Here is a 16,385-nt window from a genome sequence, read left to right on the forward strand (position 1 = left end):
AACAATTAACACCATTTATTATGCAAATTAATATAAAGTCCATATATTTTAATATGAATTCTTTATTATTATTTTTTTCCTGCGTTATTTTAGATGAGATGAGATGACAACCGACCGGTATGAGTTACCTAGACGTTGAAGGAAATAAGGAAGGAATGGGGAGAGGGGGGGTAGAAAAAGGGGGAGTGGATCGAAACTGACTACGTCACTCTGGGAGGCTTGGTTGAAAGCTAGCATTCTAGTTTCGGCAAAACTTTATAAACGGCGCTCGGACTGTGGATGCCTTCATTTCGGCCCGACCAATAGCTTCCCGCGGAGGACATCCTTGTCCCGAAACCGGACCTGATAAGGGGACCACTAAAATACACCAATTAAAAATCGCCGTCAACGCCGCGACCACGCAAACTTTCATCAATTGAACCAAAATCGTCATCCGAAAGAGTCCAGGAGTTATTTCACTGGAAAATCATTGAAACAATTATCAATCTTTGCTAAAATTAGAAGACGAACAACTACAATCTCTTTCGCCAACTTCGCTGGTCACGTGATTCAGTTTTGTTTAAAACTGATTAATATATCGTAAAATGGCCAGGTAAGTTAATTAACTTATTTTGTTAATATATAATGTTCACTGCGGGGCTGGATTAAGTAACCTAGGCTATTTGGTGACCCTGAACGTATAATTAGGGTCCCCAAAATAAACCATCATGGGATTCTTAAACTATCTGGGCTCCATACCTTTTAATCCAGGTCTATTAAGGACAGGATTAGTCTATTTATGGACCCTAATGAGGGCCCCCTAAAATAATCCATTCTGGGGTCCCTAATATATCTATTGACTCTGAAGGTATCAATCAGTACCTTTAATCCAGGCCTGGACCCTGGTTGTTATAAATTATGTTTTAAATACATTTGCATCCTTGATTTAAGTGCATTACCCTCTTTGAATGATTTAACAATTAATTTTAATTGACAATTATTTTGTGTTCTGTAAGATAACTAGCGTTCATCCTTATCCCCTATTATTTGGGTGTGTTGTTTGGGGTGTAGGGTAAGGGTGCCCTGATAAAATCTGATCTTCCTCGGGGTTTTAGGTTATAAAAGACTCGCTATGAAACGAACGTTTTTTCAACCAATCAGAACAGTCTTCTTTAGCTTGTTACGTTAAAACCAAACCGCGTGAACGGAATACGCAATATTCAAAACCACCCCCTTTATTTTTTGAAGAAAGAAAAAAATAGGAAATGGCTTTTGGAAAATGATCGAAGCTTAAAAGCTAATTTTAATTCTATCAGGGTTTGCATGCCACAGGTCAGGGAAAAGATTTAAACGTTTTGTATACTACCAGGGGATTTTAAGGAGTTATTTTAATTAGGTCGGGGGATTTTTAAGGAATAATTTTAATCAAGTGAGGGGATTTTAAGGAATAATATTAATTAAGTAGGGGGATTTCAAGGAATAATTTTAATAAAGTCGGGGGGATTTTGAGGAATAATTTTTGTCACGTCGGGGAATTTTAAGGAATAATTTTAATAAAGATGGTGAATTTTGAGGTATAATTATAATAAAGTCGGGGAATTTTGAGGAATAATTTATATTGAAGTCTGGGAATTTTAAGGAATAATTTTAATCAAGTCGGGGAATTTTAAGGAGTAATTTAACTATGTCGGGGAATTTTATGGAATAAATTTAATGAAGTGAGCTATTTTATTTTGGTAAGAAATAGTTCTTGGGCTAGCTGAACAGTTTTCCAGTATAGTTGTACTCGCAATACGTTGCAATAAATATTCACGGTAATATGAAAAAAATTGAGTGAAAACAGAAATTGAGACGGACCAAAACCTTATTTCCTGGTTTCAAATTTCTCTTTTCGTTCATACTATTTGAGTGACTTAGAATCTTCCTTTAAACGTAGTTCTCCATGGGAGCTCAAAGTGTACATTGGAAGGTAGAATTTGGCTTTAGTTAAATCCGGGGAAAATTGAAAAGGATTCTGATGTAATGTAAAGCGAAAAATATGTTTTTTTTTCTATTTGGTTGACAAACTGAAAAATTTTAAAAATATGTTTCAAACGAACTATTTTCTCTCTTACGCGATTTAACATTGGGTATCCTTTCACCTTGGCTTTCTCTCTAGTGTGTTTTCAAGCAAACTTGGAGACCAGCTAGTAAATAAAGTGGAAAAATACAGATTGAGTTACCGTAGCTTTTTCTCCATCGAGGAAAAACTGGTTCTTTTTTTGAAAGGTTATTTTTAACATGTCGTTGACACAAACGCCGGTATTTTCGTATTTTCTTCAATATTTGCTCAGAATTCAAACGCAACTCAAATAACCTTAATCTAATTCCCCCTTTTAATTATTGAAACAAATATTCATTAAGAGAAGCTGTGATAAATTGAATCGTGTATCGAGAATATAGACCTTTTCAATCGAGAACTGGCGCGGCTTCGAATCCCCCTTTTATTAAATTAAATAAATAGTTACGCCTTAAAGCCGGGAATTCTTGTCATTTTAATTGAAAAGTGTATTTCAAAGAGCGTAAGGGCACTTAATGCTATCTTCTCATTGAGATTAATACGGTTAAGGATGGGGAAGTGTCACTATTTACTCAATTGAAGGTCCTTCGCGAAGATATTTCAACACGTAGTGGGTGGAAATCCTTTGAAATCCTTTTGAAAATCTCTTCTCTCACGCTCAATTCTTGAATACATTTGAAACAACTTTAGAAAATTTATGTCTAGGATTATTTGAATACGTTTCGGAATTCGTCAAAACCAACCCTCGGGTTAAGTATAACATACTATTCATTCGGAAGTTGCTGATATGCAAATTACTATTATATAGTATTTCAGTACGCCCTGATTCCAAGGAAATTCCCTTGGAGGAGCTGTTGAACGTATCTCAAAGTATACTATATTCTTTTATAGTAATAGCAATAGCCATTGGTTAATTTTTGAACAATAGTTTTTGCATAAGTTTAATTTCTAAAAGTTTTACTGGCTGCGGGTCACTTTTGAAATGAGAGAAATACTTCAGGCCACGTTTGAAATGAGAGAAATACTTCAGGCCACGTTTGAAATGAGAGAAATACTTCAGGCCTCATTTGAAATGAGAGAAATACTTCAGGCTACGTTTGAAATAAGAGAAATACTTCAGGCCACGTTTGAAATAAGAGAAATATATTTCAGGCCACGTTTGAAATAAGAGAATATATTTCAGGCCACGTTGAAATGAGAATTATATGGTTTTTATTTCGACTTCTGTGTAGCTGTTTCTGTTGTAGCATGAATGAATGAATGAATGAATATTTATTTTGTCTCCATTACTAGGCCCATAAATGGACCACTTTTAGAGCAAGCAGACAGGAAGAATGGTTCGCAAGAACGGTTTTAAAGTAATTTAAAAACAAAATATGTATTATATCATATAAGTTGTTAGCGGGTGATGCCGACATTTAGGCTGAAACAACCCCATGTTAATCCTATGGCCCCTGTAGAAGTGTTTTACCTTGCAATACACTCGTGTTCAGGGCAAAGTAACCCACCAGAGGCAATGGTATTCCTATGGGATCCATCCATATAGAAATTAATCATATTAAAGATAATATCTGGCGTTGAATAATTAATTGAGATAAGTCAGTGTGCACAGTTTTTTACTATTAATATACTTTGAAAGTCCAGTCCAGCTCGGTCCAGTCTATAAACTTCGCTCCTCGCGAGCACTAACTGAATTTTATCCCCCAATAAAAGATCTCGGCCCGTTTCTTCTTCGACCCCTGCCCCTTCCTGACCCCCGAAAGTTCACTGCCAGTATTGGCGTCTTATATCTTGGATGCTATATTTACGATACTTTCCTAACATTTTTCAGGATTAGTTCCTACCAGAGGATAAAACCCCTGTTAACCTTAATCAGAGCTGTCTTTTAGATACGTTTATACACCCTGCCCCGCCTTCCTTTATCCGCGGCAAGAACCCTTAAAAACCCTTTGTTTGTAACGTCTTTAAATTTTAATATATCAAATCCTCTTTCTTCTCCCGTGATCATTCATCCATTGTACGATTAAATTTGAAGTAGGAATGTTTAAACTATAATCGCGTGGAGTTTCGCGCCTAAATTTAAGAGCGCGTGCCAGATAAAGTTTTGTGACGTAATTCACGCGCCAACTTTTACTATATCGTATAATTCATCTACAGTATAAGCTTAAGAAAGGCGGGGATTTTATTTCACGAGGGTTTAAATGAAAAGCACTAACAAATGAAATCGCACGCGCGGAAAATGTAAGATATTTATCTTAATTCACGCGCTAACTTTATAACTGTAGCGTATAATTCTTATATTGTAAGCTTAAGAAAGGCGGGGATTTTATTACACCAGGGTTTAAATGAAAAGGCCCTTCAGAGCATTAAGTATTTCGACCTTTTACTTTAAATTTTTTAAAGTTTTTTTATTAAGATTTTGGGCTTAGTGTAGTAATGCCATTAAAGGATTTAAAGTTTCCTCTATACTTATTAGGATTATCTTTTAATTAAAAGTGTTAAGACACATTCTCCCGAATTAATTTTTAACTAACCACACCGAAACTTCTCAATTTTAGGGAAACTCCATTACGCGAACTAATAAGACAGTGGGCCGTTATTACCTTAAACCCGCGTACTAATGAATTAGCACGGACAACTTGCCACCGAATATTAATTAAATTAAGGATTAAAATGGAATATTTTGATTCGACTATCTAGTTTATAGGTTTTCGTCCTTTGGTAAATACTTATGTGTGAAATATTCATTAGTTGATTTAAAATCCAAAGCTGAAGGGACAATCTTCGCGCCTTAGCTACTGCTCTGCCATCTTCGTCTTGGTGGTTGGTATATGACCTTAATCTGATCCCTCGTCGTTAAAGGTCAGGTCAGGTCAGCTCAAATGAAGCCAGGTTATTTTAGATTTGATTTAATGGCAGTTTGTTTGTGGTAATTAATTATACAGATTATTTCTGCTTCCTTGAGCTTCGAAGTCTAGTTACCCGCATAGACTCGTTAAAAATACGCTTCGAATATCAAGAAGTGATATCTAGTTTATTAGGGAGAAGGTATAAGATGCCTAAGTATAGACCCTAAAATCAAAAAAACAAGCTGGGCAGTCAAAAGCTGAGAGGAGCAACCGCCACGAAAGGGGGGATGAAAAGGGAGGGCAATTCGGCTCAGTTCAGTTCTTTGACCAATGAAATACGTTATTTTTCACCTCCCGAGTTCCACTCCCAATTTCCCAAATCATAATATCATCTGCTCGACCAAAATCCAAACATTGATTTAGCTTGTTGATTTAGCGATCTTTACTTACAACTGCAATAGTTTCTCTCGTACGCATTCCCACAAACCCACCATCAAGCATCAACCAAAGACAAAAAACAGTGCTGTGTTATGTTCAGCACTGAATATTGTAACCTGCGTTCAGGAATATTAACCATAAATGTCAACGCCGTATACTATAAGACTTCGGTTTTATCGATTACAGTTGACTGAACGCAGTTTAAGGAACCAATCAGGTTCGTCATACGGGTTGTCTTTTCCCAGCAAGCTCTGCGGCTACTGGAAAAACCATTGGGATTTTTGAACGATTAGCTTTTAGGTGCCATATAGTCCCAGTCCCCCCTTTCAAAATACAAGGGGGGACGTAAAACGAGTTAGCCGGGCTATTTCGCCTCTCCTCAATCGGGAAAATAGGTAATCTTTGTCATTCGCGTCGCGCTGACGTGAGTTTTCAAGAACCAATGAGATTCTGGCTGGTTGTAATTTAGAGGCGGGGATTAACTCCGGATCTACGTTTGGACTGGAAATAAAGCTGCAGATGTGGCGAATTTATACCTTCTCCCTAATAAACTAGATATCACTTCTTGCGAATATATGAACTCTTCAACTTTAAACGTCACACGCAGGCGCGATATGCATTCTGAAAGATCAGAACTAGCCGCTTCAAATGCACTCAGTTGACCTTATTCAATATTCGGTGTGGGGGGAGGGTAAGAAAGCCTTGAGAGAGAGAAACTATGGATGGGTAAGTTACCCTCTGTTAAATTACCCTCCTACTTATAGGTATTTACATCAACAAGCTTGAAAATTGTCCAAATCGATTTATCGGTTCATGCGGTTGGGTCCGAGATACGATCGAGGGTTTAACCACTATTATTCCTTTTACTGATACAACGATAGCGTATCTAGTCGTTCATAAGATATGTTCCATAAGTTTGTCACTGGTAACTTAGAAACTGGAGCTTGTCATGAAGTGAGTGACGTAGGTGATGGATTCGGGGTAAAGCGACGCCTGGTGAGGCGCTGTCAAATTGGGGCTTAGTACAGACCAAATAGGACCTAGATGGACTGCAAAATTAACCACCGAGTGTAGTACTTCAATTCTCGCTTGTCGTTCTCGAACTGGCTCGAGCTGTAAGTCTCTAGCATTACGGAGTATAGGTAGTGTCATACTTATGGAACATATCTTATAAACTTATGGTTTTATTGTAGAAGTGGGGAGAACCTCGGGAGATACGTATGTCATTTGAGAATTTTTCATAAAGATAATTTTGAGACGATGACGTTACCAGTGGGACGGAGAAAACGTAAAGGTTCCCAGAAACACGACAACGCGTAAGTTTTGAAAGACTACGGTACCTTAGGCCTCGGGTTAACCCACACACTCACATAGACGCAGCACGGTTTTCTTTATCAGATTAAAACTTATCCGAGAATTTTGAAGGAATACTATCTGTATATTTCGTATGAGGTGTCCAAGCCTTTGAATCTCTGTTATAACTTAGTGAAGAGTTAGGTTGATTATACCGAGTTCATAGCTTAAGGCCTCGAAGATTCTTACGAAACCTAAATTTGATTTTCAATCTTAAATCTCAAATTTTGGCAGAAAATCCACCCACCTTTTATAATTCCTTCCGGAATTAAAACACTTTTTTTTTCTCTCTCTTCAGATTTGCAAGGTGTCGATTTTAACGACCCCATTAAAAATCTGTCAAAGTTTAATTTTTCATTTTTTTTTCGTTGAGGATTTTTGATTGAGCCGCTCTCATATTAAGGACTATTATCGAGATAATAAATAGACGTTCTGTAAAGAAAAAAACATTACAACTTTGAATTTAAAGGTTAGTTTCCATTTGGCCGCTTTGGCGGGAAAACAATATTAGAAGCTCGGGAAAACATCCACGTGCGTTATAGAATTTGTGAATTTTTGAGAATTGCGCGTGCAAAGATAGAAAATAATAATTTTTTATGCACGTGGGTCGCTCGCGGTTTTTTTTTTCGCGCCAAATGGTAACTGTTTTTGTTTCACGTGGTATTTCGCGCCAAATGTTAGCTCTTTTTGTTTCACGTGGTATTTCGCGCCTTTTTTTCGAGCCTAATGTTAGCTGTTTTTGTTTCACGTGGTATTTCGCGCCAAATGTTAGCTGTTTTTGTTTCACGTGGTATTTTGCGCCAAATGTTAGCTGTTTTTGTTTCACGTGGTATTTCGCGCCAAATGTTAGCTGTTTTTGTTTCACGTGGTATTTCGCGCCAAATGTTAGCTGTTTTTGTTTCACGTGGTATTTCGCGCCAAATGTTAGCTGTTTTTGTTTCACGTGGTATTTCGCGCCAAATGTTAGCTGTTTTTGTTTCACGTGGTATTTCGCGCCAAATTTTAGCTGTTTTTGTTTCACGTGGTATTTCGCGCCTTTTTTTCACCACGTGGAAACTGTAATTAAATCTATATATTTCTCACATCGTAAATTTTCATAAACTCGGTGCCAAGTAGGTATATTGAAAGCGGGCTTTATACTTTTGAGCTTATCTGAGATTGCAGGAGACGTATTTTAAAATCATTTGGTCCCTAACGGGATTAAATACAAATATATACAATTGAATTGAGAAGTTAAGAACGCACCGCCTGGTTCTCGGCCAGTCTTTAATTCTAGTTCAAACAATGGATCCCCTTTCTATTTATTTATTTATTTAAGAATTGGATTGGATAGGGGCGGGGGAGAGGAGAATATCTTCGAATCGAATGCCCGGAAGAATTAAAAATAATTATAATATTTAAATACATTTAAACGAGGAGCCTGTCATAATCCAGTTATATTTAGAATATAGGATAGGGTTTGGACTTAATATAAGCACCGAAGTTAGTTCAAAGCATTAGTGAATACCCTTTGACCTTTGATACCATGTATAACGTCGGAGGAACCTAATGTTAAACTCTAGTCTTTCAGATGTTCCAAACGCCCCGCGTTTCTGTAGAATAAGGGAGTTGGCAAACAGCGTAAGTAATATAATAGTACAGTATATATTTAGGAACACCACATTATCTGGGAAACTCGGTGATTTTCGAAAATGGAAAACCGAATTTTAAAATAGTTATAAAACAGGAAATTTCCTAAATGATTTCGCCTTGAAGTATTTGTAAGTTGACGGTGCTAAACTAAAATCACAATATTATTTCTGACTTCTTTTTTTACAAACAAATAAGAGTTAAAATGACCAGGGATAGATTTAATTTTAAAAGTAGGAATGGAGAACGGTTAGTATTTACTTCAGTCCGACTCATAGCCCACCCAGTATAGAGCCCCTCCCTCCAACACGTAACGAAAAGTTTAAATTATCTTATTGGCTCACTTAAACTTCGTTTTGATGACGTTGCTGACGGGGACAGCGAAAAATACGTAATTCTTTTTACCTCTGTCGCTATGACCCGCCTCTTCTTTCATACCCCTTTGACGCGCGCCCAGATTACTCTGTTCTCCATTCCTACTTCTAAAATTAAATCTATCTCTGAAATGACTAAAGACGCTCATGGAAAGCCTGGAAAAATCAGTTCATTTTAAAATTAATTTTTTTTCGTCGCAACTCTGTTGTCAATAACAGAAATTAGAATTAATCTTTTTTTTCTTCCGAATTTCCGAGAATACCAACTTTATTGTAATTCCACGAAATCTTCAAAAATAAATAAAATTGTTCCATAGTAATTTCTCATCGCAAAATAATGCTCGGTATTTTGTCTTCCATTCTGAGGTCTTGTCAGGCAAGTTAAATCCCGTGGCATCAGCCTGTATGTGGTTTCTCTCTAGCTAGCTAGCTGTCTTAAGCCTTGTCTTGTCAAAGAAGGTGCATTCTCTGACAAGGCCAAGCTTTTCTCCCTACGAAGTTCCTTTAGTTGCAAAACTAAAGTTATAGAAAAACATTTTCGCAATTTACTATAGTCTAGGGTACATTCTTTTTAAATATATATGTTATCACAAATCTTGTACAGGGTGTTTGTAATAAGTCTGTAATAAATTGAAGGATTCGTTCTTAGTGCCAAACCGAGTGGAAAGTGTCCAAGAACATCATGGGGTCTACTACATTTAGTTACAGCAAGAAGTGATATCTAGTTTATAAGGGAGAAGGTATAAGATGCCTAAGTTTTCGGGCACCATAATCCCAGTCCCCCTTTCAAAATACAAGGGGGGACGTAAAAGGAGGCCGGGCTATTTCGCCTCTCCTCAGTCGGAAAATATGACTATAATTTTCGTCATTCGCGTCGCGCTGACGTGAGTTTTAAAGAACCAATGAGATGCTGGTTGTAATTTAGAGGCGGGGATTAACTCCGGACCTACGTTTGGACTGGAGATAAACCTGGAAATGTGGCGAATTTACACCTTCTCCCTAATGGTTACAGAGATATGGGCTACCAAACACCCTTAAATTTATGGCAGACTTATCAGAAACAATCTCAGAAAGTACTCAATTCTGGTCCTCTCTAGAACAACATCCAAACTCGCTTGAAATTGTTAAATGATGGCTCATCCGTACGTACGTACATATAAGATTGACAACGTTATATAATAATCGTTGTAACTTTAATGATGACCCCTTTGACAAGTTTTAAAATTAAATTACGCATCTTTCTCTCGTTAAATGTAATTGACACGGTTTTCCTTGTCATCGTTATGGAATACCGCGATGCATGCTGGTTTTAATAATGAATATGCCGAAAGGGTTAAGGAACTTATCTACAAGTATAAGGGTCCCATAGAATCAAAGGAGTCTTGTTCCCATTACGCCATAGAGAAGTAAAAACGTTACCTCATGCTAAGGGCATTAAAACAGAGGGAAAAACAAACTTTTAGTGTCATTTAAAAGAGATTACGATTTTGTTGGTTGTCCTTTAAGTTAGGGAGGACACAGTCTCTTAGGGACCATGATTGTATAGTTTTTCAAGTAACTGTTTCTAGGATCAGAGTTACGTTCTGTACTTAAAGTTTTTAAAAGAAGGTAGATTCTCGGTGCGTGTCCCGTGGTTATATTCTTAGCGTTCTTAGCTAACTGAGCCACGGCTTCCTGTCTAAGATAAGCTCGGTGTTAACGCGTTAGGGGACGCGCGGAAAACGAAACGCCCTCTAGCGGTTTCAGCAAAGACCATAAACATTCGAGAATAGGACACATCTTGAATGTAATACACTCTTTTAGAGCCTGCGAGCCAGTTTCTCTGAAATATTTTATACTCCTCTTGTACCAAGAACCTCTTCCCTCTAGTTATAGTTTTTGGTTTTAGGACCTCAGGGTTCATTGAAATTATGGTTAAGGAATGCCTCAGAATCTGATAAGTCTGTTATGAATTAAACGGCGCGTTTTTTGGGTTAAACTGAGTGCGATGTTTTGAAGATCATGGGGGTCAACAACATTTAGTTACATCATACGTTTATAAGATATGTTCCCATAAGTATGATACAAACTATACTTCGTAATGCTAGAGACTTATATCTCGAGCTAGTTCGAGAACGACAAGCGAGAATTGAAGTCCTCCACTCGGTGGTTAATTTTGCAGGACTTCCATCTAGGTCCTATTTAGTCTGCATTACTAAGCCATTGACAGCAGCGCCTCACCAGGCGTCGCTTTACCTCGAATCTATGACCTACCTCCCTCCCTTCATGACAAGCTCCAGTTTCTAAGTTACCAGTGAAAGACTTATTATGGAACGTATCTTATGAATTTATGTTTACATTTTAATATCGAGTTCTCCCTAATCATTTCTTCAAGAACACTGCACGGGGCAATATAGTCTCAAAAGCATTGATTCGTAAAATTTAATGGAGCAAAACTGTTTGAATATTCCATAATCTAAATCTTTGAATCTTCAAATATTTCCTTATAAAGAGAGAAAGAAAAAAATAAATATTTATGTCTAGGGTGTCTGGAACACGTAAAATAACACAGCCTAAGCCTTGGCTAGAAATATTTTCCGTTAATTTATTCATTGTGCGAGAAAATTCCAACATTAAAAACCCTCAACTTTACTTTGAAAAAAAAAGCAGAAAAATACTTGAATTGTTGTCAGCAAGTTATTTTATTTTTTTGTTTTTTTTTAATAAAAGCTGATATCTCGCACATACCATTCTCTAGCGCGAGATTTAAAGACGTAAGAATTTAAGCTTCTATATATGGACCATTTCAATTCGAGACGAGTGTCATTTCGTGTTCGCCTTTCAGCTTTATATTATTGTATTAAGTATCCAGTATAATAGAAGATGGATAAGAATATACACGATTCCACCTCGAAGAGTAACGCGATTTGCATACAACGTTTTAGATTTAGTTGAAAGCGAATTAATGTTCACCCGGGAATACCTTAGACTATACGTTCGTTTCGTAGCTAAGAGTGAATATTGAGTAAGCCTTGGAACTAACTGGTTTATCTCGTGCCTTGAGCCTATTTCCCACGTTAAGCGTTTGCCAATGAACTTAGTCGTACGGAGTGTTTACCCCCTCGGTTTATTATCCAGTATAAACTGATTTAAGAACGCGAGGCTCAAATTTGATTGGCGCCATTATTATAATATATTTAAAATTAAATTTGATTAAGAGTTAACGAAAACGAATAGGTCTTATTGGAAGACTCCTTTGGGGCTTCTACTGATTTTTTTATTATTGGACTTTCTTACAAACAATGAATGACTAGTTCTTATATTGAACTGGCAAATAAATAAATGAAGAAAAGAACTATTTATTTCTTATATTATAAGTTTAGGGGCTTCTCGCTAGTAATGCTTTTTTTCTAAGATGAACGTTTCTACTGACAAGAAAATCATTTCGAAATTTCTTTCTTACTTGGCTTCAATGGGAAACCCGCTATAAGTTTTTCGACTGTTCCAAATTAAACCCAAACAGAGATATTTTTAAAAATAGAGGAAACCATAATAATTAAAGTATAAAGAATTTTGGGAAGGAATTATTTTTTTATTAATTTTGGAATCAAAATTCAACCTCTTGCGTTTATGTCAAGTATGTGTGATTAATATTTGCATGCTTTTGTTTCACCTTAGCACCGATTGTTTTTATTAGCACATACAAGTGTTTTGTTTTGCACTAATTGTTATAATAAAACTATACCAATTAAAACTGAATATTGTATCTTTCCCGTTCCTTAATTTCGTTACCCATGATGGCAGGAGCGTTGGGTCTTTATGTAAAAGATCTCTAATAATCTACACCCTAACAATACACTTGGTGATCCATACGCTGTTACCAACCTCCGTCGAATGTACCGACCACGAACCTGGACAACTGGACCAAGAGCTTCTGGATGCCACAAATCCAGCTTCGACAACCGAAAATCAAGGGGTTGGTGAAATCCTCAACTCTGGTTCCGAAAAGAGAGGTGGACAACATTCGTACGCCTTTGGACTTGGAAAACGGTCATCAACCGATGAAGAAGATCCCAATGAACAGGATGACGATGACGACACCGAGGACACGGATCCTGATGAGAGATTCAGACGAGGTGGTCAAGATTCCAGTCGATTCGCTTTCGGATTGGGAAAGAGAGGACAAGATGAAGGAACCGGAAGTCGATTCGCCTTCGGTTTGGGAAAACGCGCTGGCCCTGATAGTAGATTCGCCTTTGGGTTAGGTAAAAGAGGTCCCGAAGACCAACAGAGTAGGTTCGCTTTCGGATTAGGGAAAAGACCGTCAGATGATAGGTCACGATTTGCTTTTGGTTTGGGTAAAAGAGGTCACGATGATCAACAGAGTAGATTCGCCTTCGGTTTAGGTAAAAGAGGTTCTGAAGACCAACAGAGTCGATTTGCCTTTGGTTTGGGTAAAAGAGGTCCTGAGGATCAACAAAGTCGATTTGCCTTCGGTTTAGGTAAAAGAGGTCCTGAGGATCAACAAAGTCGATTTGCCTTCGGTTTAGGTAAAAGAGGTCCTGAAGACCAACAAAGTCGATTCGCATTTGGTTTAGGCAAAAGAGGTCAGGAGGAAATGAATAGATTCGCATTTGGCTTGGGTAAAAGAGGTCTTGAAGACCAACAAAGTCGATTCGCATTTGGCTTGGGTAAACGAGGTCCCGAAGACCAACAGAGTAGATTCGCATTTGGCTTGGGTAAAAGAGGTCCTGAAGACCAACAAAGTCGATTCGCGTTCGGGTTAGGTAAGAGACCGTCCGATGATAGGTCCCGGTTCGCTTTTGGTTTGGGTAAAAGAGGTTCCGAGGACCAACAGAGTAGATTCGCCTTTGGATTAGGGAAACGAGGTCCCGAGGACCAACAGAGTCGATTCGCATTCGGGTTGGGTAAAAGGGGAGTCGAAGACCAGAGTAGATTCGCGTTCGGATTGGGTAAAAAGAGCGGCGGCGAAGGTGGGAACGCTAGTAGATTCGCATTCGGTCTAGGCAAGCGTAATCCCCACGAGGAAATTGAAGATTACATGAAACGGCGATTTTCTTTCGGACTGGGAAAACGGGGCACTAATGGTCAAGATCAAAGATTCGCCTTTGGACTGGGCAGACGAAAAAGAGAAGCCGATCAGACGATGGTCAATTCCGAGGAAAAGTTGTAAACCGCAAAACGAGAACCACGCGACCCACAAAACAAAAATAAAATAAATATAAGTCAAAAATTTACAGGGATATTGTTTTAACGTATAAATTTAGAAATGAAAATAAAAACAATTTTAAAATAAATTAATTTATTAAGTTTAAATAACTCAATTTTTAATCAAGGTAGGGGTATAAGCTTGGACTTTTTTTACGGGTGTTTTAATTGGTTAAAATTACCGGAGCTCCTCCCCCTGTCTATATATATATATATATATATATATATATATATAAATGCAACTAGACAATAAAAATGTCTCAAAAAATATAAAATTTAGTGTTTAATTAATTAGGTTTAAAATTAATTAGTTTTCAGTCAATTCCTACCCTCCCCCCGGCATTATTTTGTTGGAGACAATCATCAATAATAATTTTAATTATATTTAATTACAATCAACGCGACGATACAAAAAAAGTACAAATTAAATAATTTTTCGTTCAGTTAAAACTAAGTTTCGATTAAGGGAAATTATTATTATTAAACGTATTAATTGCCAAAATAAAATATAACAAAAAGAACGGTTTTACAAAATATATAAAAAATAAAAATTAAGGTTAAAGGTCGTCCATAAATGGAAAAATTTATATTTATCGTAAAAACGTTAAAATTAAAACACTCGTGTACATAAAATTATTAAACTCGACGTATCTGTCTTGAATTTAAATAATTATTATTGAAACCAATTTAAAATATATGAAAATGTTTCGGAACTGAAAAGAAAAAGTAAGAAGTTACTGACCAAGGGTTACCAATAAATCTACGTATGATTCTATTGTACTTGTACGAGACCTAAAATGTCATTTTTCAATTAGGCCTAATTGATTTGGATACATCCGTTTCAATTTTAAGTGCACTGATCAAAGTATATATCCCTTATAGGTGGTTGTCGTCGGGAAGTGACAAATTACGGCGAAGAATCGAAGATTAAATTTCAATTGAATGATTTTGCTCTCAACACATACTTCGCCTTTATTCCAGTGAGTTTATATTAGAGTAGACCTTTAAAATAATTAAAATAACGTTATAGGATAATTAGCGAGTTTTAGTCTATCAGATAATTAGCTCGATATGAAGGAAAGAAAGATAATTAATTGTACTTTACGAGTAATATTTACATTTAAATTAGTTTTACTTTGAACTTAAAAAAGATAATTTCGGATTTGATAATTGAGACAATTAACAAACTCGCTCAAACAAACTTAAATTATAATTGAAATAGCATAGGTTTATTTTAGGGAAAAGTCTTCAACGATTATTCGTCCCTCTCACTATGAATGAATGCTCGGCATATAGCTTCCGTCTGCTCGTCATAATGCGAATATTATGACGAAAACCATTTACAAATTAAGCAGCGGCGTTAATTAGACAACAATCTTAATTTCCTTTCTAAATAATAATAATAATAATTAATTTAAAATGATTCTTTACTTATTAATAAAAACCTTAATCGGCTAACACCGCCTAAACTTTAACAAAAATAACCACCAGATGCCTATAATCGAGTTCTTAATTCAAACTATTTTAGAAATTACAAATTTGCTTCGTGTCTTATGTTTTGATGGCATGGCAATTGCGTGCAAGAGTGGAACGAAGCGATATTTAAATCAATCAATAGAACCATCAAATCTCGTTAACAAAACAACGCGGCAAATGACAACGAAACAGGTAAGTCAACAATAGTCAAACATCGTTAGCAACTATAGTCAAGGAATTTATAATTTTAAAGAGGACCAGAAGTAAATTATTTTTTATTTTATTTTTTGTGGCCAAATTAGCATATGCAATGAATGACCTTAGGGGAGGAATACGTTCCTTAATTTTCCCACGCTCCTATACCTTTTAACAGTGTATTTTGAAAATAATTAATTACTTTTTGAGTGACCTTGATATTCCACATTAGTTTTTACGTCTAACTTTAAATAGAGATTTCGTTATTATACAGGGTGTTTCTGATAAGTCTGGTATTCATAAATTAAAATGGATGTTCTTTGGAAAATGGATTTTGAGTCGAAAATGTAACTTCTATCTCCATTTTGCCACAAGAGACACTGTTTTCGAGTGTTTTAGGAATGACCCCTTAAATAAATCATAAAGCATGGTCTTTCAGTTTCTTCATTAAATTAAGGGGTCATCCGTAAAATACTCTATCCAATCTTAACTTGAAAACAGTGACCCGGACTGTAGTTTTCTTATCCCTATGAAGACATACAAGGTCCATGCATTGGTAAAGAATCTCAAAATTTACTCTAGTATTTTGATGTCCAAGTTTGAATGGCACGAGATACGAGTTGACCATATAAAGGTCATCTTCCTTATATCGCTTAGCCTTTTATAACGCTACCAAGTCAAATTGACATTGTCTGAAAGCTAGCTACTTAACGGATTTGGTTGGAAACAATATTTAACAGGATTTCACTATACGTATAGAGTGCGAGAGAGAGAGAGTGAGAGAGAGAGAGTGTGTGTGAGAGAGAGAGAGAGAGAGAGAGAGTG

At 36.5% G+C, this 16,385-nt stretch overlaps 1 protein-coding gene across 1 annotated transcript in view; it reads left to right on the forward strand.

Annotated features, from left to right (window-relative positions):
• The window catches only part of AstA (allatostatin A), a 35,050-nt gene extending 20,945 nt beyond the window's left edge, over nt 1-14,105 (forward strand). Inside the window, exons 2-3 of the mRNA XM_089839253.1 lie at nt 94-592; nt 12,465-14,105. Coding sequence (XP_089695379.1) covers nt 585-592; nt 12,465-13,854 — 1,398 coding nt within the window. The 5' untranslated portion in view covers nt 94-584 and the 3' untranslated portion in view covers nt 13,855-14,105. The remainder of the gene's footprint in view (nt 1-93; nt 593-12,464) is intronic.
• The last annotated feature ends 2,280 nt before the right edge of the window (nt 14,106-16,385 follow it).

The sequence above is a fragment of the Phalangium opilio genome, unplaced genomic scaffold (assembly GCF_054372755.1).
Source record: "Phalangium opilio isolate 3A_F unplaced genomic scaffold, DU_Popi_V2 ptg000048l_1, whole genome shotgun sequence".
Classification (NCBI taxonomy): Eukaryota; Metazoa; Arthropoda; class Arachnida; order Opiliones; family Phalangiidae; genus Phalangium; species Phalangium opilio.